The sequence below is a fragment of the Sus scrofa genome, chromosome 15 (assembly GCF_054392235.1).
Source record: "Sus scrofa isolate SSC_HxYL_T2T_F1_AM1 chromosome 15, Sscrofa_HxYL_maternal_Yorkshire_Landrace_v2.0, whole genome shotgun sequence".
NCBI classification, from domain to species: domain Eukaryota; kingdom Metazoa; phylum Chordata; class Mammalia; order Artiodactyla; family Suidae; genus Sus; species Sus scrofa.
In genome coordinates, this window is record NC_139397.1 from 142,811,903 (window position 1) to 142,835,182 (window position 23,280).

At 46.5% G+C, this 23,280-nt stretch overlaps 2 protein-coding genes across 12 annotated transcripts in view; one reads left to right on the forward strand and one right to left on the reverse strand.

The window, feature by feature from the left end:
- RHBDD1 (rhomboid domain containing 1) overlaps window positions 1-23,280 on the forward strand; it is a 181,068-nt gene that overhangs the window by 131,433 nt on the left and 26,355 nt on the right. For all 5 annotated transcript variants that reach the window (XR_014830547.1, XR_014830545.1, XR_014830546.1 and 2 more), the window contains exon 7: window positions 21,288-21,469. The gene's annotated coding sequence lies outside the window, so the exon portion shown is untranslated. The remainder of the gene's footprint in view (window positions 1-21,287; window positions 21,470-23,280) is intronic.
- The window catches only part of COL4A4 (collagen type IV alpha 4 chain), a 141,688-nt gene that overhangs the window by 5,131 nt on the left and 113,277 nt on the right, over window positions 1-23,280 (reverse strand). For 3 of the 7 annotated variants that reach the window (XR_014830542.1, XR_014830541.1, XR_014830540.1), the window contains exons 38-46: window positions 20,919-20,990; window positions 19,377-19,514; window positions 19,171-19,284; window positions 17,798-17,953; window positions 15,206-15,317; window positions 11,951-12,076; window positions 4,755-4,871; window positions 2,543-2,731; window positions 128-414 (exon numbers count right to left, since the gene is read on the reverse strand). Coding sequence is in view for 4 of the 7 variants with exons in the window: in XM_021075271.2 (XP_020930930.2) it covers window positions 128-414; window positions 2,543-2,731; window positions 4,755-4,871; window positions 11,951-12,076; window positions 13,693-13,701; window positions 15,210-15,317; window positions 17,798-17,953; window positions 19,171-19,284; window positions 19,377-19,514; window positions 20,919-20,990 (1,316 nt within the window). In the remaining 3 variants the exon portion in view is untranslated. Of the gene's footprint in view, window positions 1-127; window positions 415-2,542; window positions 2,732-4,754; window positions 4,872-11,950; window positions 12,077-13,692; window positions 13,702-14,997; window positions 15,318-17,797; window positions 17,954-19,170; window positions 19,285-19,376; window positions 19,515-20,918; window positions 20,991-23,280 lie in introns of those variants that run through there. The other 4 variants (XM_085001322.1, XM_085001321.1, XM_085001320.1 and 1 more) reach the window with 2 other exon arrangements.

Here is a 23,280-nt window from a genome sequence, read left to right on the forward strand (position 1 = left end):
CCACAGGCTACAGTATGTGGTGGCCTCCATGACCCCGTGTCCTGCCGCCCTCCGGTCTGTCTGCAAAGGATTCCCACCCAATGGGCGAGGGAGGGTGGCACCGGGCGGCAGGCGCGCAGGGACTCACCATCAGGAAGGAGTAGCCGATCCAGAGGCTCCTCCAGGCCCGCGGACACGGGGGGATGGACTGGTCCTGGCTGTGCACCGCCACAGCCTGTGCGGGGGCCTCGCACACGGCACAGCGGCTGATGTACGGGCGGATCTCCTCCTCCGAGAGCGGCCTCGTGGGCAGCGGCGCCGTGCTGGCCAGCCAGTAGGACCTGTCGTTCCTCCGGGCGTAGTGGCACACTTGGTGGATGTTGCAGTAGGCGAAAGGCAGCGTGCTAAACACCGGGAGGCAGGAGCCCGCCAGACCTTGGGAGGGAAGAGGTGTGGGAGCCGGCTGTCTTGCGCGACTATCCCCCCTAGTCCCTACCCGGGTCCTTTGCAGACACGTGTTCTGGCATCTGGAGGCCCTGGCTCCCGTGGTGCCTACTTCCGGGGTGGGGAAAGCAGGGGGTGCGCTGGACCACCCCTGCCACCTCCCCTGTCTCCCAGGCCAGCCCGAAGCCACTCAGGCACTGGTCACTCTCCTGAGCCGGGCAGTAGGCAGGGGTGGGGTGGGGATGGGAGGGTGGGAGCGCCAGCTAAGGGAGAGGTGAACACACCTCTTACCAAAGAGCTTCAGGGAGCTCGCAGCCCGGCCTGACGGGGGAGCTGGCGGGGCCAAGAGGCCATGGGGACACAGCAGGACAAGCCTTGTGGATGAGAAGTGGGGGGGGGCCCTCCTGGACTGGCAGGAAGTCTGGCTGCCAGAAGGAGTCTGAGCTAGGACCTGAGTTAGGAGAAAGATTGGGCCATGTTTAGAGATGGTGGGGACCCTTCCAAGGAAAGTCCTATTGACAAAGCAGCAGGAAGGACCAGAGGTGATAAGGTGTGCTGAGCTCAAAGAGCCCAAGGGAGGGAGTTCCCTGGTGGCACGGTGGTTAAGGACCTGGCATTGTCACTGCTGCTGCTCAGGTCGCTGCTGTGGTGTGGGTTCCATCCCTGACCCAGGAACTTTCACATCTCTGGCAGGGCCAGGAAAAAAAAATATGAACCCAAAGAAGCTCACGGGGGGAAAGGTGGAGAGAGGGGTCTGAGTCTGTCTCAAGGACATCGCAAGGTAAATCACACCAGAGGAGGTGAGCTTTGTCGGTCTTGTTAAGGCCTTTGGTTTTTATTCCAAGAGCACTTGGCGGTGTTGGCTCTGGCTAGACCTGGGCAGGCAAAATGACGCTTGGTGGTACACCTGTAAGTAGCTGCACCCTTTCGCTCCCCCTTATCGAGAGCGGGGGTCATGGCCCAGAGAAAGCCATGACAAGCCTCATCTCGCTGCCAGCTGTCCCTGTTGGTATGGCCCTCATACACCTGCCACTCCAACCAACCACTGTTATTCTCGGGGAGACAGTGAGTGCCAGCACCAGGCACTTAACCCTCTGCTTAAAATCAGTTCCCGAAGCTTTTAAATCCTACTAATGAACATTGACAAGTGGTACCAAGGGATGGCTCTCAACATCAAGCTCCGATGTTGTTTAAGGGTGTAAGTTACAACCAGGGGGATAAAAAAGTCCTAGGGATACAATGCAGGCTGGAATGAATATAGACAATATTGCATTGTATCATCAAATGTACTGGATCTTAATTAGTCCCACCACAAAAAAGAAATGACGGCATTCCTGTCGTGGCTCAGAAACGAATCTGACTAGTATCCATTAGGTTTGATCCCTGGCCTTGCTCAGTGGGTTCTGGCATTGCTGTGAGCTGTGGTGTAGGTTGTAGACGCAGCTCGGATCTGGTGTTGCTGTGGCTGCAGCATAGGCCGGCGGGAACAGCTTCAATTCAACCCCTAGCCTGGGAATCTCCATGAGCCGTGGGTGCAGCCCTAAAAAAAAGACCCCCCAAAAAACCCCAAAATGTTAATTATGTGATATGATAGAGGTCCCAACTGTCAATTCAATGGAAACCTATGACCATGTATAAATGGATCAGATCAACATCTTTACACCTTAAACCTACATCAGGTTACAGGTCAAGTACATTTCAATTAAAAAAAAAAATGGGAGTAAGTTGAGGAGTAGATGCTGGCTAATGCTACAGCCCGGGTCTACGGATGCACCATTTTACATCCAGACACAGGAACCAACCCCATCCTGATGAAATAATTTACATCGCAAAATAAAAATTGCATTTTATATCAGAGTTACACTTATTAAGGAAGAATTATTTTTTTGAACTAATAATGAGTAGTCAGAGAATAATAACTATAGACAGAATGAGCTTCTTTGGCACCTCATAGAATCTTAGGTTTTATGCAGTAGTTGGGCATTAGCATGGTAGTTGAAAAAGAAAAAAATCCTGCAGAGGATGAGTGATCATTTAAGAGACAGGTGAATCCATAAAATTAACCCCAAAGTTTTACACTTAAGCCATGGACCTGGGTGACCACGTGCCACCTACATACCAAGGTCTTGATTGTGAGCTTTCTCCTGTCCTTCCAAGTATAATAGGCTGTACCCTGTCCAGAGCCTGGGCATGCCCTCGGGGCAGGTGGGTTCGCCATCCGTCTGACTATGGAGAACCAGGAGGAAGCCACTGAGGTATCCAAGGCCAAACCCTTTGGGTCCAGGATCCCCTATGGGCCCAGGAGGACCTGGAGGAATAAAGAAACAGAAAGAAAGGCTGTTCAGGGAGTTCAGTTTACCAAATATTTCTGAGCACCTCTGTCTGGTGTGGTGCTAAGACGCAGGGAACAGAGAGGAACGTTCTGCTCCCACAAAGGCAACGTATGTAAACTGCTCATTCAACAAGGACCTGTTCCAAACAGCTTCCAGCTGCCTGGGTTATAGTAGCCAAAACACAGATGAAAATCTCTGCCATCCTGGAGCTTACATTTGACTCAAAGAAGAGAAATGACAAATGATAAATCTAATAAAAAGACAAATTGTGAAATACTTTGACAATGATAAGTGGCGAGAGGAAAAGAACTAGATCAGGAAAATGACATGCCCCACGAAGGATCTCTCAGCTTCTCTGACTAGACCGGGAGGCTGCTCATCCAAAAAAGTGAATCTCAGAGTCAGTCTTTCTTTCACCACCTGTCCTGTGGTTCTGTCCTTCTGTCCCATTCTAAGAAGGACAAGGGCTTGGAAATCCCGAGTTGGACTCTGGATCGCTTCTTTTATAAGGAAGGGAGGTGAAAGGAAGGCCTAATTCTAGAATTCTCGTTGGCAGGTGCAGAATGAACAGGTGTACCAAATATGAGAAGGCCTAATTCCAGAATTCTAGAATTCTCGTTGGCAGGTGCAGAATGAACAGGTGTACCAAATATGTGTCTCCTTGGGTATCTCTAAGACCCACTGAAGGGGGCCAGTGGCTATTTCTTTTCTTTTTTTTCTTTTATCTGGGGCTGTACCAAAGCCACAGCCACAAACAAAAAGCTCGATAGCTCCTTATTTTTTTGTCTTGTTTTGTTTTGTTTTGTCTTTTTAGGGCCGTACCCATAGCATATGGAAGTTCCCAGGCTAGGGGATGAATCAGAGCTACAGCTGCCAGCCTACATCACAGCCACAGCAACACGGGATTGGAGCTGTGTCTGCGACCTACACCGCATCTCGTGGCAACACCAGATCCTTAACCCACTGAGTGACACCGGGATCAAACCCAAGTCCTCATGGAATTAGTTGGGTTCGCTACCACTGTGCCACAACGGGAACTCCCAATAGCTATTTCTAATTGCCAAAAGCAAAAGCTGAAATCAAAAGGTGTTTAAATTTTGTTTTGTTAGTCTCTGGAAGACTGGCAGCTCTTCTCACCTATGCGGTAAACCAGAGGTTCAATCTGTGGTAGCTCACAGATTGAATCAGGCCTGCTCATGTGTTCCGTGTGACCCACCAAGATTTCAGGAGTTAGGCTTTCAAGCTAGAAAAGCAGAGTATAGGGAACGCTGGGCACACAGTTCTGGAAGGTAACAATCTGTATGTAGCAGAAGCTGAGCTGTATCTTTTAGGCTGCAGCCTTCATTTTCTTGTAGCCCCTGCTTCCTGAGCATCCCAGCCCTGCCCTTCACTTGCTTCTCATCACTAACTAATATTACCAGATACTCTCCAAAGATGAGACTGTATCTGGAAGACTTTGGGCCCCTGGCACCTAACATATTGCTTGGTGCATTATAGTTCAAATTTATATGCTGAAGAGCCTTACCTCTTCTCATCCAAGGCCCCTTCGCAAATAGTTTTCTTAAGGAACAGCTTTGTATTCTATACAAATTGATCGATGGCTATAGGACAAGACGAATGAACTCAGAAAACCAGAGGCCAAATAACTGAGGCAGCTGTAGAGGCAAGATCACCCCCACCAACCCTAAGATCAGCACAGCCTCTCCTTGGTGATGACACGGCAAATGCCAAGTGTCAATGCTCAGTGGCAATGGCTGAGCCCTTTGTGATAATGAAAAGTGCTTCGGGAAAATAATGGGCATGGGGCCTTGACCTGTTTTTATGGTGGTTGAATAGCACTTAGAATGTGGGGGATACATCCTATTTGCTCCTGTTGCTTCATTTCCCTAAAGCCTGGTGAGTCGGTATCTAAGGCAAATGCTTGAGAGGTCAGGAAACCTGGATACAGTCCTCAGGTCCACTGGGCCAGAGAAAAGAAGAGAAGCTGAAATTCTTTACCTGGTGCTCCTGGGCAGCCTGCTTCTCCCATGTCACCTTTGTGTCCTGGAGGCCCCGGGGGCCCTGGGAGGCCATCTTCACCTCTTCTGCCATCCGGCCCAGGCTCTCCTTTGCACTCTGAAGGAAAGTTCACGACAACAGTGGTGACAATAACGTGACACCCTCCAGGCTAGCACTTACTGCATGAATTCTATGTGCCAGCCCTGGGCCTCCCATTTGGACCAACCTGCATCAGCTCATTTCATCCTTGCAGCTACATGAAGCTGGGATTGTATACCTCCACTTAGCAGTTGGAGAGTAATTGACTAAGATGTCGAGTAACTTGATTAATTAAAGCCAACAAGCCAGTTGTGGGCAGAGCCAGGATTTGAAGCCAGACCAGAGGGCGATGAGTGAGACATTTTCCCATTTTCTTCATAGTCTTACAGATTTGATCTGTTTTTTTTTTCTTTTCTGCATTGAATAGTATGGCTTTGTAATTAACTATTTTCCTTAATAATGATTTTCTGGAAACCTGAATGGAGGAATGAATAAAACTTGATCGCATTCATTTGGGAGTCAAATTTATATAAGAGGAACAGGGAGTTCCCGTCGTGGCTCAGCAGTTAACCAACCCAACTGGCATCCATGAGGATGTGAGTTCGATCCCTGGCCTCACTCAGTGGGTTAAGGATCCGGCCCTGCCGTGAGCTGTGGTGTAGATTGAGGATCCTCAGTGGGTTGTAGGATCCCACATTGCTGTGGCTGTGTGCGGCTATGGCTCCAATTCAACCCCTAGCCTAGGAACTTCCATATGCTACAGGTGTGGCCCTAAAAAGATAAGAAAAATTAAAATAAAGAGGAATTTTTTTTTTTTTTTTGGCTTTTTAGGGCCAAACCCATGGCATATGGAATTTCCCAGACTAGAGGTCAAATTGGAACTGTAACCGATGGCCTATACCACAGCCACAGCAATGCAGCTCTGAGTCACATCTTTGACCTACACTGCAGCTTGCGGCAACACCAGATCCTTAACCCACTGAGCGAGGCCAGGGATCAAACCCATATCCTCATGGACACTGTGTCAGGTTCTCCACCTGCTAAGCCACAACGGGAACTCCTAAGAGCAACGATTTTTAAAACGGGCTCTTTATTGAGTGTTACTAGATGCTGGGTAGCAGGTTCATCCCTTCTCATGGATTATCAAACGCAGTCTTCACAGCAGCCACATGCCTATGTTCCCACATGCCAGGCTGCCAGTGGGGCGACGGAGGCTCAGAAAGGCCCCAGAGCCCACCACATGTAGAGCAGAAATGGGCCGGAAGGCCAAGAGCAGAGGCTGTGCCATCCATTGCAGCCCCTGCTTGGTGACAAGGGCTCAGATGTGCTCCCCGGGGACCTCGAGCTGTCACACTGAGACTTTGAGCCGTTCTTTTAAGTGTTTGGTTCCATTGGGCCAAGGCATCAATTCATCAGCCACAATCTCCTTTGGTCTGGGTAGCAGATTTGGTCCTTGCCCGTGGGGGCCTGAACAGCCCCTTGCCCTAAGGACCTGAATGACCAGCAGCTCAAGGTTTCTGGTCTCTATCCCTAGTCTCTCTCCCTCTCCCCCTTCATCGCCCATCCTCCTCCTCTGTCTCTGTCTCTTTCTGCTACAAATTAGCCCAAAGCCAATCACTAAGTCAGACAGCGCTCACTTGAGTCGCTGTCCCTGGGACGTGTTCTGAGCCACCTGAGGGTGTGTGGGGTGGGGGCGGGGCTTCCATACTCAGGGGACCAAGGAGACATCTCCCTGGACTCCCCCCTCACTCAGGCCCCCCTTATAGCCCCCAAACCTCATGGCCTTTACATCTTTGTTTTAACATGATCTGCCTGCGGTGATCCCAAAAAGCTTCTCTTTTCATCCCACAACCAGCAGCCCCTCCCTCCACACCCGATGCTGCTTGCCTAGTGTTCTGCATGGCCTTTGGGGGGTATTCCTGGCCTTAAGGGTGCTGTCCTGTCACGTTCTCGCCCCTCGGGTCATAAATAATGTCCCTTGGCACGTCCTGCAGGGGCCGGGCTGTGTACATGGCTATCATCAGAAAGTGAGAAAGGAAAGCTCTCCTCCGCGTTGCGGGAGAGACACCCTCTCACGTCCAACCGGGCAGCCTCTTCCTGGACCACGCTGCTATATGCGAGTTGGCCCATCTCCTTCCACCAGCTTCAAAGAGAATATGCTATTTTGGAAGGAACGGAGGGCCCCGCTGGGAGCTCAGAGTACTCTTTTATCTCCCACCCAAGGAGATGATTCCAGCACGTGGCTGCAGCGTGATTCTGGAAAAGGCTGCCCAAGGCTATCGGAGCCAGGAAGCCAGTGGGCTCATCACTGACCAGGCAGCCACTTTTTTCCCAAGTACTGACAGGTGTTCGGATCACTGACCGTCTGGGAAAGAGTTCCTCCACCTGAAGTCATAACATAGGTTTTGCTCCCTTTAGGGGAAGACAAAGGGAAGCGGTAGGCTGACAACAACGTTTCCCGAGAGCCAGGAAGGAAGGCTTTGCTTAATTTAACATGTATGCCTAGAGTTTTCTACTTGGCACTTGTTTTAAAGATCTACATTGAAAAACCCTGCTGGGGTTAGGAGATGCAAACGATTGCATTTAGAATGGATAAGCAATGAGGTCCTGCGGAACAGTACAGGGAACTAGGTCCAATCTCTTGGGATAGACCACGATGGAAGATACTCTAAGACAGGGAATGCTTCTATATGTATGCCTGGGTGGCATTGCTATTCAGCAGAAATTGGCACAGCATTGCCCAAAGCAACTATACTTTAGTAAACATTTTAAAAATGAAAAAAGGGAACATCTTTAGTGCTTAAAAAAAAGAAAAAAGAAAAGCCCTGCACTGTTAGATGCGGTCCCCCTTCTGAGGGTCGCCTGTTGAGCAGGATGGGAAGATGGCCATTAGGCAGCAACAGTTCAAACCAGAATGGAAACCGCTTTTGAGTTCGTTACAGGAGGCCTCGGCCTTTGAGGGCCACCAGGGAAGGAAAAGTTGTAGATTCAAAGAGATGCCTGCATAGAAAAGCATCAGACCTTCTATCACTGAGAACGCCGAACAGACATGAGTTCTAGTTCATGTGGCTGTTACCCACTCAGACTGGGCAGGAAGGAGCCAGAAGTTCGACGGGGGCGGCGGGGGGGTGTTGGTTTTTAAAAAAAATTTTTTTTTCAATGTAGACCTCAGTTGCAACACTTGGCTACAAAGTCAGCTCAGCAGTGAAAGAGGCTTTAAACGGAAAACGGGACGAAAAGAACAGCATCGGAGTTCCCACTGTGGCACAGTGGGATCAGCAGCATCTTGGGAGTGCTGGGACACAGGTTCGATCCCTGGCGGGCACAATGGGTTAAGGATCCAGCATTGCTGCAGCTGTAGCTTAGGTCACAAATGGGCTCAGATCTGATCCCTGGCCGGGAAACTCCACATGCCATGGGGAGAGCCAAAAAAAAAAAAAAACACACACACAAAAAGGTCATGCCTCTACTGTATGATATCACTTACATATGGAGTCTAAAAAATAATACAAATGAACATATATGCAAGACAAAAATAGACTATGAATATAGTAAACTAGTGGTTACCAAAGGGGAGAAGAAAGAGGGGAAGGAAAAATTGGGGGGAAACGGGATTAAGAGATACAAACTGTATGTATAAAATAGATAAGCAGCAAGGACATAATGTATAGCCCACAGAATCACAGCCAAAAAGAAAAGAAAAAGAAAACCACAGCATCATTCTAAGAGGAGGTGGTACTTCTCAGGGGCAGCTAGTCCTTCACAACCAACCTCAGGGATGTATTTACAGCCCTGGACACCTGCTGAAAGAACTGCCTATGGAAAAGGAGAGATGACCCAAGTCCATCAGGGCTGGGCCACCGTAGACCCTCAGAAGAGACCTGTCCCTCTTCAGCAGCGGGACAATACAGCCAATGCATCCAGGGTGGTCAGTGGGAACAGACAGGGAGAGGGGACCAAGGAATACACTGCTGGCAAGAGGGTTCTTTACAAAAGAAGCCAGGATGGGGGAGGGGCTCTATCAGAGTAGAGGGGCCCCACAAAAAGCAGTGGCTTGGGAGTGGGTGCACAGCAGAGCCCAAAGCAGCTCCGGGGAAGCTGAATCATGGGGCAGTGCAGCCCACCCTGTCAACCATGGGGGAAAAGGGAGTGATGCTTCCTGGGAAGGACTGTGTACTTTTTTTTAACATAACAATCATGTTCTGTTGCCCAGTGGTGGCCTTTGGGGGTGTCCCATGAGCAGCAGGCAGGGTCCATGGCATCAATAAGGAGAGGGCGCAGGAAGCCAGAGATGGCCCTTCTGTGGCCACATGTGGCTGGAGGAGCCTAAGGCAGGAGAAATTTGAGATGAAGGGTGATCACCCCTGGACCACAGAGATGGTCCACCCTCTTTCAGAAGCTCTCAATCTATGGAGAGAGAAACCTGCATGTGCCCAGGTTTACTAAGTGGGCAGAATTTGCCCGTTTGAAATTTTTTTTCTTCTCAGCTACCTTCTTTAGTTATTTTCCAAAGCCACCGCCATGGGTGAACCCAACCATCCATCTGGTCTCAGCAGATGTTGGGATAAAGCAGTGGGTGTTGGCCATGGCTGCCTGCCACAGTCATCCGGGCAACTGTCTCAAAACACGGATGCTTGGGCCCTTTCTCCCCCTGAGTTCTGTTGGTCTGGGAGGAAGCTTGGACATCGTTAGTTTTCTAAGCCCTTCCGGTGACTTTAAGCTAGAGCTAGGATTGAATCATTCAAAAAGGCGTCATTCGGCTGACCCTTTGAAGGACAGCATTCATATGATATAGTTAGGCTTTCTCCAACTTGAATGTACATGCAAACATCCCGGGAACCTTGCTGAAATGCAGATTCTAATTAGGCAGGTCTGGGGCTGTGGCCTGCGTTGCTACTGGTCCTCAGACCACACTCAAAGCATCAAGGATGTAGCTGGTTCTTAGTTACCAGGATAGGAGGCCAACCTGCCCCAACTGTGCTTCTGCCATCTTCCTGTTGGACAAATCTGGTTCGTTAAACTCTGATCTTTCCTTACAGGGTCTGCTCAAATGCCGGCTCTCACTGGGGTTGTAGGAGTCCTGCAAGTCTCCACACTCGCATTACCTTTCCCTGTCCTGTTCTCCTAAGGCCTTTTGCTTGAAACTCCTTTAAATCACGAATTATAATCTCCAATTATCCAGAATTACTTATGGTCTGCCAGCTCTTACTACCACGAGGTTGTGAGACCCTGGAGGGGGGCTAAACACACCTCATTCACATCTGGACTGCCTACCACACCTGGTACCGTGCTTTATAAAGCATAGAGGGGGGCTGGAAGTATTCTGCTGAAATTAACTTGCAGAAACCCACCACAGGCCACATCTTCCACTTGAAAAGTTATTTATTTATTTAATTTTTTATTTTTGCGCTTTTTAGGGCCATACCTGCAGCATATGGAGGTTCCCAGGCTAGGGGTCGCATTGGAGCTGCAGCTGCCAACCTATGCCACAAGCCATAGCAATGCCAGATCCGAGCCAAGTCTGCGACCAATACCACAGCTCATAGCAATGCAGATCCTTAACCCACTGAGCAGGGCCAGTGATCAAACCCACATCCTCATGGATACTAGTTGGGTTCATTACCACTGAGCCACGACGGGAACTCCCAGTTATTTTTTTTAAGTGGGGGTGGTACAGAAGAAATTATCACAACCCTGTAAATATACTTCAATAAAATTTTAACAAATGAAAAAAAATAAATAAAGTGGGGAGGGGACCGGCCCTTAATGTTGCAAATATATACACAACAAGGCAGCTTGGTCTTAAAAGAAGGTTGAGTGATGAGGTATACTAACTGATTGAGGGTTTACTCATGCAAAGAGCACCAAGGAAAAGAGAAGTTAAGCAACGACTCTCAATTCCTGGAGCTTGTTGGCTGTTAAAGGAAGTCGCTCCCATTCACACCCAACTAACTTACTGCACAAACTCAGATGCAATGCAGCAAATACAAACAATAAGCCCTTGACTAAAAAGAGCAAGGCTCCAGGGCTGTTCTGGATGCTCTCTAGGACATCTGATGGGTCCTTAGCTACTTAAATTTGGGTAAGTACAAGGAACCAGGAGGTGCAAAGTTCAGTTCTACTTCCAGTTCCTTTGGCCCCGAACTCCAGGGCGGGGGGGAGGGGGGAAGAACTGGAAGGGGAATGGCTTCGTGCCTCGTAGGCTAATGGGCACATTTGTTTCTAGAATCACAGGCACTGCCATGGGTCTAAAGAGATCCGTGACCTCTAGATGACCAGCCCCAAACTCCCTAATCTCTTTGTAAATCACCCAACCAGGTGGGGATATGTGAAGAGAAAATAAACCACTCAGAGAACACCTTTGAAAGAAATGGTTTGGTTTAAATACTTGGATACGAAAACTGTTACCCTGACGATGGCTGAGCAGGGCTCAGATCCATTGATGAACAATGCCACCTTTGCCATAATTGAGGGGCCCCTCCACCCTTTCCTTCTCCCTCCTCCAAGCCGTATACCTCCTCCTTCCTTCTTGTAGGCTGTTTCTGCTCCACCAAACCCCAGTTCAATTGTTTTTAATTCAAAATCAAATTAACATCTTTTAACGACTATTCATAGAGCGTCTACACTGTGGCACTAAGAGGTTTCGAAATCTCATGTCCACAAACTGCCCAAGTATAAAAGATTAAAGGAAACTTTCCCTATAAAAATAGAAGGGATATGTTGACCCCATTAGTACATCCTAAATGTAGAAAAAAAAAATGCCCTTTTTTTTTGTTGTTGTTCTTTTTAGGGCTGCACCTGCGGCATATGGAGGTTGAATCAGAGCTATAGCTGCCAGTCTACACCACAGCCACAGCAACTCAGGATCCGAGCTGCCTCTGCCACCTACACCATAGCTCACGGCAACGTCGGCTCTTTAACCCACTGAGCGAGGCCAGGGATCGAACCTGCATCCTCATGGATACTAGTCGGGTTCAAAAACCACTGAGCCATGTGGGGAACTCCCTAAATGCAGAAAAAAAAAAATGTTTAAGAGGAAGGGGATTTTCATCCCTTCATCCCCACTAGTTGTTTAAGTTCCATGCAACAGACTACACGGCAAACACCCAGATCTTCATCTTAGCTCCCATAGTGAATAATCAGTGGGAGGCTCATACCTGGTCCGGGAGGACCTCTCTGTCCAGGGAGCCCCATGGATCCTTCTGGCCCTCTTGGGCCTGGTACCCCGGGAAGCCCCGGGATTCGAGGGCAGGCATCCACATCTGCAGGTGGTCCAGGTTCACCTGAAATTGGAGTCACCACATGTGTGAGGGGTTCAAGCACTTATGAACCAGCTCCTTCTGCAATCTCGCGTCAGATGGGCTTCTGACACTGCACCGAACAGTTATCAGCAATGCTCCACCATCCACTGTTGGCCCCGTGAAGGCAGGACTTTGTCTCATTTACTATCTGGGGCATGGAATATTCTAGAAAGCTTTTTGTTGAATGAATGATTGGCTGCATGAACGAGTGAATGGGATCTTAAAGGAAGCAAAAAAGTCTGAAATGGTGAAGGTTGGCTGAGACAGTGATCCCTTGGCGACCGTACAGGATTTGCCATCTTTGGCCCCTTTCTTCCTAGATGCCAGCCACCAGTGGAGGGTCCTGGGGGGTTCCTATCACTCAGCTGACTGTTACTCTAATTCATTAGTCTGCACTGCAGCCGGCTGGGTTTCCAGAGCGTCTGTTCCTCAAGGAGATAGCATTTCAGGATTGCTAGGGGCTCCGAAGCAGAGGCTTTCAACTTGAGTGCATACTGGAATTACCCAGGGGAGTTATAAACACACCGATATCTGGGTCCCAACCCAGACGTCCTGGTTTAATTCATACAGGATGTGGCCTGGGCAGTGCCCTCATGTTCGATTGTATAATAAACTCATCTGCAGAGCTTTTCAAAAGTACTGATGCCAGCACCCCCTCTAGACTTAATAAAAAGGAATTTCTGGGGGTGGAATGCAGACGGGGGTGGGCATTTGGCTGCGACTTCATATTTAGGATGCTCATGTTCTCATCCTGTGAGTTCACACATAGAGTCGCAGAGAGACACTAAAAGGACTAAAGGGAAAACACATTACATGTACAATGGGAATTGTAAAATATACACATTTAAAATAGCAGGATTCCTTAAAATTCTGATTTTGCTCCTCTTCACTTTTTGATAAACCAGGAGCTGAAAGAAAAGAGGCCGAGGCATCTCTTCTAAGGGACCTAAAAATAATACACGCTATCTGTATTCAGGGCACCATTTCTTAGGGTTAATAACACGTGCCTGGAAAGAGCCAGTGCTCACATTCATGACTTTTCTGTTCTTCTTCTCTCTGAAAATATTATGTTGTTGTCATGCTGCAGAGGATTCCGTGCACACTTAGTTGAAGAGAATAATGGCATTTTCATTTGAACACACAAAGAAATTCGCTCCTCGAAAATGGACTTTGGGTGCCGTAGGAAAGGCTCATCACAGCCCCTTATGGGGGTGGTTCAGACCCATCTTTTCATGCTGTGGATGCTATTTATTTTAGGGACGGTCTCTGTATTTAGAGGGTAGAATTTCTAAAGGAAAGTCGGTATGTACTGTAGCACTTGACAGAGGAAGCACTCACACTCTGTGCCTGATCTGAAATTATGTAAGCTGAGTATCTACACCGCCTTGGCAACCTATAATGAGGCTCGGCGTTGGAACATGCTAATATGGGGTTACTATTACTGTAACAAGGGATTAAAACGGAATATAATTACAGCATCCCATCTAAAAAAAAAATGTCACAAAGGTTAACTCACAAGTATGGTGAAAAAGGGACAAGTATGGAAATGACTGGAAAAGAGATGTAGAGGAAATTATTCATTTTCTAGCAATACTTACCTCTGGAACCTGGAGTGATCCAACGCCAAAAAAAGAGAGGCCACCCGACGATTTTCATGTGTTGGAGAGAGATGTTAAAAGTGTGAATTAGGACAAAAGGGAAATAGATTGAGAACATAAGTCGTAATTTGATGACAGCATCAACTGCAAGCAGGATGACGGCATCTTATTTACATAAAAAGTCTACATCAGTGTTACTGACAAGAACAGCTACGACTGATGGAATTTTCATAGCTACAAAGACCTGAAATGAAACACTCTTGCACAATATAAAATTCAAGTAGATTTCTTACGGCAGATCTGCCTTAATTGATTATATATAGACATTTCGTCCATTTGAAGGCTTCTGAAAATTACATATTAACTTGCCAAGTTTTGTCCATTCTGCATAGAAAGAAAATATGAGATGGAATCACGGTATAAACTCTTTGTCATGTTGTGCTGTGATCCATCATAAAACAGTGCAGTTTATTTATCATTTGGACTAGAGGGCTAATTTAGGAGATTGCAAACTATTCTGAACAGAAACCACATTGCCACAATATTGATTTAGGATCTTGAAATATATCCCTTCTGCCATTCTCAAATACACATATCTCTTTGCCCTTCCAACTCTTTCTTGGCTTATTTTGACTCTATGATGAAAACCTGTTGTCTACAGAACTTAAATTGAATAGCCTTTCATCTCCACAGGAACTAGTGTAAGTTACAGAAAACGTGGAAAACATCTAGGAAAATCTATGGGAGGGAATTCAGGGACAGAATTGGAATATATAATCTTCCCATGTGCAATAAGCAAACCAGTCTTGGCCTCTGATGTGAGGGAACACAGATTTATTTAAGAATGAAATAATAGCATTTGCAGCAACATGGATGGAACCAGAGACTCTCATACTGAGTGAAGTAAGTCAGAAGGAGAAAGACAAATACCATATGATATCACTTATATCAGGAATCTAATATATGGCGCAAATGAACCTTTCCACAGCAAAGTAAACCATGGACTTGGAGAATAGACTCGTGGTTGCCAAGGGGGAGGGGGAGGGAGTGGGGTGAATTGGGAGCTTGGGGTTAATAGATGCAAACTACTGCCACTGGAATGGATTAGCAATGAGATCCTGCTGTGTAGCACTGGGAACTATGTCTAGTCACTTATGATGGAGTGTGATAATGAGAGAAAAAAGAAGGTGTACATGTATGTGTGACTGGGTTACCATGCTGCACAGTAGAAAAAAAAATTGTATTGGGAAAATAACAATTAAAAAAAAAAACAAAGAAAAAAGAAATAACATATGTAAAATCAATGCCTACTTCTCAAATTTACTTGTTCTGATAAGAAGTTGACCAAACCTGAGACTTTGCAGTGTGGCCTGAGATAAATATAATCTTCATCAGTAATAACTTAATAGAATTTGCTGGTAATTTCAGAATAATTACTTTCTGGAAGGTGACCTCATGGTAAACATTGAACGCCATATGTAGGCTGCTAGGTGAAGATTCAGGTGTTAGAAGCTTACCTGGAGGACCCAGGGGCCCTGGTCTGCCTGGAGGTCCAGGTAAACCCTTGTCTCCAGGTGGCCCAGGAGTTCCAGGGGGCCCTGGTGGTCCTGGGAATCCCATGGGTCCTGAAAGGAACAAACGAAAAGAAAGGCACTGGAATGAAGCAATATAATGACAATGACAGTTCGATGGACTGAATTTAGAGGTGTACTCCCCCCAAACGCAGGACAAAGCCAGCCTTAGCTTGCAGAATAGGGTCCCCAGTCTTCTGGGAAGTTGGGAACAGCCTCTGCCTGAAGCAAACACGACAATCCATCCAAAGGACTGCGGAAGATCATTCCATGATCAAGACAAACCTAAATTAGAATGAAAAGCCCAGTAATCCTGAACGTATTCTGGAGACAATGGAAGGGAAAAAATAAGAAAAGATGCTTCGCTGTCTGGGGGCCACCCTGAGTTTCCATCCCACCCTTCCTCGCTCTCTCTTCCTATTTCAGCCACACCAGCCACTCAGTGCCTCACACATACTGTTCCTTCCCTCCTTCCCATCGGCCAAGTCCTCCTCCTTCTGTAGAATCAGATTACGCCAGGGAAGCCCTCCTTGGAATCCCAACCTAGGTCCAGTTGCTTTTCTTTTTTTTTATTTTATTTTATTTATTATTATTATTTTTTTTGGTCTTTTGTCTTTTTGTTGTTGTTGTTGTTGTTGTTGCTATTTCTTGGGCCGCTCCCGCGGCATATGGAGGTTCCTAGGCTAGGGGTTGAATCGGCGCTGTAGCCACCGGCTTACGCCAGAGCCACAGCAACGCGGGATCCGAGCCGAGTCTGCAACCTACACCACAGCTCACGGCAACGCCGGATCGTTAACCCACTGAGCAAGGGCAGGGATCGAACCTGCAACCTCATGGTTCCTAGTCGGATTCGTTAACCACTGCGCCACGACGGGAACTCCCCAGTTGCTTTTCGATAAGCACTCAGAGAAGCGTGGCCTTCGCCCGCACCCTGCCTCTGAGAGCATGTCTCTCAGTTCATACAGGCAATCCTTTAATGCGAATGTCTGTCTTCCCCTAGGAAACACTGTGCTTAACTGGAGTGGGGAAATTGTTTAAATTTGTTCATTACTATCTTCCTGTAGATTCCTAATGGATATTTACGGAATAGATCAAACATTTCCCAATGTGTAGAAATCTAAAAAGATACACAGAGGAAATTCCCTCATCCTTTTTAATGGTTAAGCATTCTTTGGCCCTTATGCCCACTGGAATGCAAATTAAGAAGCAGGATTAGCGGTTCCACCAATATTTCTAATGCCTTGAATATGCTCTTGCAGGTGGTTGTTTTTTATACAGCGTGCTATTTCCCTAACCCTGAAGGATATTTCCAGGTGGATGTTCATCCTCTAGGGTAGCCCCTAGGGAGGAAGAGTTTCTTAGTAGGGAGAGGAACAAGGCTGTAGAGACAGCCCCTCATCCTTCCTCTTGGTCACTAGAGTGCTAGCATGTTTGTCTAACTCTGGAGTTTAATAACTGGAAGCCCACACACCTGCAGATATAAGCCACATCCTCTAAACCTGATGATATTGCTAATAAAGGGGAAGTTGTTGCTGTGTACTGTGGTTCAGGTTGTGCACTGTACAATTTCAGGGATGCTATTTGCATCCTAGTCATGGCATTCTCATGCTGATTTTGACCTCCCCTCTGCCCTAACAATTTGCCTTATTTCTCGCTTGGTTCAGAGGTCAGGCAGGGTGCTAGTTACTGCGGTTCCTGCAAAGTTCAACATTTGCTTTTCTGGTCTCAAATTTCCTTATTTATACATAAGGGAGGTAAAATGGATAATCTTTATTGGCCTCTTCTCAGCAAAATGTTCAAGGAACCTAATAATTCTCTAAAATTCTCATGGCCAAAAAACTAAGGTTCCCAAGTGTTAGTAGTTAGGTAAAATTTAATTAGAATAAATATTTTAGCCTTAAATGGGGAGAGAATTCAGTAATGGAGACTCTTTTGTGAATATAAAAAAGCACAGTCAGCAGTCTAAAACTGAACTGTCCAATACAGAAGCCACTAATCCCATGAAGCTATTGAATACTTGAAACTGGCAAGTCCAAACTGTGTTTTGCTGTACGTATAAAATACACATCATATTTCAAAGACAGAAAGAAGGGTCTTCTTTGGGAGAGGAACTAGGTTTGTACAAACAGCCCTACTTATCCCTTTGATAATTTCTGCTTTTAGGTTCAAGTAAGAATATTTGAATATACTGTGTTAAAGTATGAAAATTTATTTTATTTGTTTCATTTTACTTTCAAAATGTGGCTCTTACATCTTTTAATAACATAGGTAGCTTGCATTAAAGTTCTACTGTTTAGTTCTGGTCTAGAAGATTATCAAGTATGTTATAAGGGGCTAAAGATGAACTAGTGTTTCTTCTTCTTGTCCAACAGCTTACTCAATTTTTAGGGCTCTGGGAAAGTCAGGACATATTGGAAATGTGTCACTATTTCCCCAGACATGAGAGTCACTTTGCCATGGTGCATACCCCAGGCCCTCAAGGGCCAGATAATAAAGTCATCCAGTACTAGTTAAAGAACAACTTGCTTTCGTACCTTTCTGGCCATCTTTGCCATCACATCCTGGGAAGCCTCTGCGTCCTGGAGGGCCTGGTGGACCTGGTGGACCTGGAGGCCCTGGCAGACCACAGTCACCCGGTTCCCCTTTAAGAAGGTCAACACTCCCAGGGGGCCCCGGAGGCCCGGGTGTTCCTGGCCACAGGGAGTAGGCAAAAAGATTCTTTCAGTCAAAGACAAAGGGGCACGCTGGCTGCCTGAGAGCTTCCTAAGGAAAGTAATTTAATAGTTTATAAGCAAGGGATGCAAGGAATTAGAAGAGTTTATAGCAAGGGATGCAAGAAAGTCAATAGTATCAGAGGTAAAACAGCATGTCCCATGGAGCCCAAGGTGAGAAATGGTGCAAACAGTCTGTTAGTAACTGTTCGACTAAATGAGCTAAGCAGAGACTCCCTTCCAGGCCTTTTGGAAGTAAAAGTTTATAATTTTTCTTTGCATTGCCATTCTACTGCTTTAACATGGTGGATGTGTGCCTGGATGGATGGGCAGATGGATGGATGGGTGGACAGAGAGATAATAGGCTTTTGAAAAAATCTGGCTGATGGAAAAGGAATATCCACTTAATTAAATTTAAAACCCTATTTGAAAGCCAGTGTCTACAATGGGAATTGTGCTCCAATTCTATTCCTCCTTAGCTTCTACACTTCTTAGCACATTTTTGGGCATTTGTATTTTTCTCAGTGTAAAAGAGAATTATATATTTCATCCCAACCCTACGAAAATTCTAAAGATTTAAAAACAGTGAGTTTGTGTCTCTCTGGAACAGTTCTGTGAACTAGGAGGAATGTGATTGTCTACATTTGGCAGAACACGACACTGAGCCACTCTCCTTTCCCAACTCCCTAACCAGCTCTGCTCTAATCTTACCTTGTTAAATATTGACTTGCTAGAGTTTGTTTTGGGGAAGTGAGGAGAGGAACAAAGAGTACTGTCAGTAGCACAGGAAGAGACTGCTTCTCTGTGTGTGTGTCAGGCTGGGTCCCGCCACTCTGGGCCAGAAGCAGCACTTAATGTGCAGAGGCTGAGACCAACATGAGAGTGCCTCCCGCTAGGTGCTTCTGCACCCTGATGCTCAGCAACAAGCTGGCGATGGGAGAGGCTTGCTTTGAGTCAGAGCCTGTACCATAGAGAAGCAGTCTGATGGGAGTTAAAATAGAAGCATGAGGGGCCTTAAGCTCTAGTCCCGGGCATGGTCATGAGAGCCAACAACTGCCCACATCTGCTTCCATCTGCCAACAACTGCCCACATCCATTTCCATCTGCCAAGTTGATGGGAATTCTAAGATGCTCCTGCATCCCGGCGGCATCTAAGGAAAGGAGCAGCACCATCCTTTGCTGGGATTTTCTCATACCTCTTGGACCATCAGGGCCAGGAGGTCCCTGGTCTCCAGGCACACCTGGGTCCAGAATGTCACCCTTAAGAGCTCTTCCTGGGGCACCTGCAGGGCCAGGTGGTCCAGCTTTCCCTGAAGAGGGATGTATCCAGATGTTAGTTTCATCACATTTGGAAGGTTTGGATTTAGTTCTTGAGGGAAGGGCAAAGTATGCTGCTTCTTACCTGGGGGTCCTGGGGGACCTGGGGGACCTTTTTCTCCAAAAAGTCCTGGAGGAGAAATTCCTGGGCTCCCAGGGTCTCCTCTCTCCCCTTTTGGCCCAGGTATTCCCATAGGACCAGGCGGGCCCATTTCATGCAAACCTGAATGAGGAAAACAGCATTAGCACCGCATCTGCTCATGTGTCCCTGTTGTGGGGCCTGGAAAGGAACGGCTTCCAAATAGGCACGTGACAAGGAGGCAGGTGGTTCTGCTAAGACCAACCACTGGCTGCAACCATGATCTAATTGGCTGCATCCTCTTCCTGGTCGCCGCCTATGCTCCTATGACTCATTGCCCTTGTCAAATGGAGCTTTGATTGGTTTTACGGCTATTTCCAAGATTTGAAAAACGGAACCACTTAATGACAATACCAACGCTTCAACCTCTGCAATGGAAAGAGGGACGTGAATGAGCCCCAACAATAAGGGATTGCAAATAAGCTGGTTTGAAATTTAAGGTAGGAACTGGCAAAGAAATAGAATAGCGTGCAGTTTCATGTTGAAAAGGCAGAACTTCACTGGTTTCCTGGAACGGGCACCCATTTCACCAGACTCTTCAGTTTGGAAGAGCCACTCACTGAATCCTAAGTGACCTGAATGACCGCTTGATCTTCCAAACTGTACAAAGGTTTTCTGTCTGTCCCCTGACACAGGTTCCCCAATCCAACAGCACAATTTGGTCCATTCCCCGACAGTCCCTCAAATCTGAATGTCTGATTCCAGCTGCCTGGTCTGAGTGGAAGCTCTTTTCTGAGAAAGGAATGCAACTCACGTGCATTCTATTAACATAACAGAATGAGCTAAGATGTTGATGATTAGCCTATCTGTGATATCAAAAATGACAGCAATTTGTCCAGGTAATTTGTTTGAGCAGCAGGCTATTGAAGGATGCTAGAAGTACTAATTAGACCTGCATGGTTGTACTTAGCATTCCTACGCATGAAATAAAATCTCAACTGTTTGTTATTCAGAATATTTTAAAATCTAGCTTCACCTAAGCATTTATTCAGAGTATTTTTAACAGATGATCACAAGCAGTATCAAAAAAAAAGGCACTGTTGGGAGTTCCCGTTGTGGCCCAGTGGTAATGAACCCAACTAGTATCCATGAGGATATGGGTTTGATTCCTGGCCTCGCTTAGTGGGTTAAAGATCTGCGTTGCTCTGAGCTGTGGTATAGGTTGCAGACACAACTTGAATTTGGCTTTGCTGTGGCTGTGGTGTAGGAACGGCAGTTGCAGCTCGGATTTGACCTCTAACCTGGGAACTTTGATGTGCCGCAGGTTTGGCCCTAAAAAGCAAAAGCAAGAGAGAAGAAAAAAAAGGCACTGTTAACCAACCAATCCTCAAATTGGGTTTTCTCAAGTGTCCTTTTTATATAAGGAGTAAGACAGTTCCAACATTTGTTTCTAGGCTAAACCAGAGTCTTAGTTTGGCACCCAAATCTTATGCAGGGTGAAAATGCTAGCGATTCTCACGCAGCCTCTTGCAAAGGGTTTTCTCTTACCTGAAGCTCCTTTGCTTCCTTTCTGACCCTTTAAACCATGCAAGCCGTTCAGGCCAGGCGACCCAGAAGGACCTGAAATACATCACAGGCCTGTGACCCACAGAGAAGACCAGCTGCGCAAGTTCTCCGGCTGCGCTTTGCAGCGACGTCCAGTGAGATGGGGACAGATTCTCCAGGTGGGAACCATGAGCTCTCACCGTCTAAGTGTCACTGTCAAGGCAGAATCTGTGCCAGAGCTCATCATGTAACATGTCCATTTGATCGACGTTTTTCTATTAAGACAGCTTAACACATACCTTTCTTTTGGTTTTAATATATGGCTGTGACTTTACAACCATATCATGACCTGATCTCTTTCTCTCTCTCCAGCTGGATACAGTCTAGAATTACTGAATCATGGTATAGGAAATAACTCCGATCCCTAGAACAATAAAATCACCCTGGACAAGGAAAGAGACTGGATGGGAGCAAACCCGTGTCCTTCCTCCCAGGCTCAGCATCTTCCCATTCCACACAGTCTGCAGATTCTAATTTCTCCAGGATCTAGTCAGGTAAGACAATGAGCACAGGTGGGGCCCTCGGCTACTGGGAAATACATGCTCTCCTGTTTTGTTTGTTTGTTTGTTTGTTTAAGGCTGTGCTTGTGGCATACAAATTTCCCAGGCTGGGGGTCAAATCGGAACTATAGCTGCCGGCCTACACCACAGCCACAGCGAGCAGGATCCAAGCCACATCTGTGACCTACTCCACAGCTTGCAGCAATGCAGGATCCTTAACCCACAGGAGCGAGGCCAGGGATTGAACCTGCATCCTCATGCAGTCAGGTTCTTAACCTGCTGAGCCGCAACAGGAACTCCTCCAGATTTTTTTAAGCACTGTGCTTGCTACTCAGAAAGAACAGGCCTGCAGGTCAGGTGCGCTGCAGTGATTTCTTGGCCACCGCTTCACTCAAAGAGAACCATTCTGATGCCTCTTCATAGAAACCAAATTTATTTCACACTGATTGCTGAGATCTCCATTTTCTGTGATTAGAGGATCTCATCGTCTTTCAGCTATTGTCAGATGTCACCATAGCTCTCTGAGGAAACAGCTACTAAAGTGACTTTACATTAGTTGTCACTGAACAGCTATAAATCTGCAGATGGATACATATATAGATATTTATAATCTATAACACATATTATGATACATATAGCTGATATGATATATAATGATACATGTAGCATACATGTATCATTATCTATATCATATTATATATTATAGGGAGGAAGTAGAGGGGAGAGGGAGGAGGCAGATAACTAACAGGTACAGAGCATCTCCTGGCTGCTAAGCCTTCTGCCAAGTGCTGGCAGATGTGGGAGAAAGAATCTCCTCAGCCCTTGGCCAAATCTGGTAGCCTTCCTGCTGCACTAATAGATCTTCTGTCCAGTAACTGTTCTTTCTCATCTCAGGCTAAAACCCCTCGGCGCACAGTCAGCCACTCATTCAGTTTGTTCGCACCCCTCGATTTTGTGGCAATCCTCAGCTTATGACGAACACCCAGAAGGGCCTCTCTCCTACCCCCAGGACACCAACATAGAGCTCCCGCAATGCCCTCTGCTGGTGCCCATCCCACTCTGTACAAGAATCCTGTCTGTGGTGGTGGGTTCACTTTGAGTAAATTAATTGAGTGCAAGATCAGCTCTTATTAGTCTCTCTATCCCCCCACTTACTGTATCACCTGACACAGTAGGTGCTCAATAAATGTTTGTGAATGAGCGAGCGTGGAAGAGGGAGGGTGAGGGATGGAAGGAGTGGAGAGAAAGCTATAAAAAAGCGTGGACTCCCATTTCTAATTGCATGTCACATCTTTCATTGATAGAGTTATGAGAGGACTAAAATTTGGAGAAGTTAGAGCTATTTGTATATAAATAATTCAATTATTTACAAATATATAAATATATGGAATAATATATATTAAATATATTGAATATATTTATGTCCAATTATTATCTCTTCATTAAAGCAAGTCTCCTGTAAACTTTTTACTGGATGATAGGACAGTTCGTTGGTTCCATTTTATTTTTTTATCATTAGTGAAAACAGTTCTTCTATCTCTAATATCAAAATGTTAGTTTGGCATGAGTGAGCTTTATTCTCTTGCACCCCAAAAAGGGGGGGGTCTACCCTCATTTTCCCTAAAACTCTTATTTCCTAACTACTTTGATCAGTTCTGGCTGAGTTTATTTTCCAATTCTCTTTCCCATTTATGAGCAAATGTTTCCAATTTGCACCCCAGAAACACACAGGTCTTCTTCACCTGCCACATCTGGATACTTATTGCCATCTATCTGAAATGAGAATACATTTGTGTGTGTGTGAC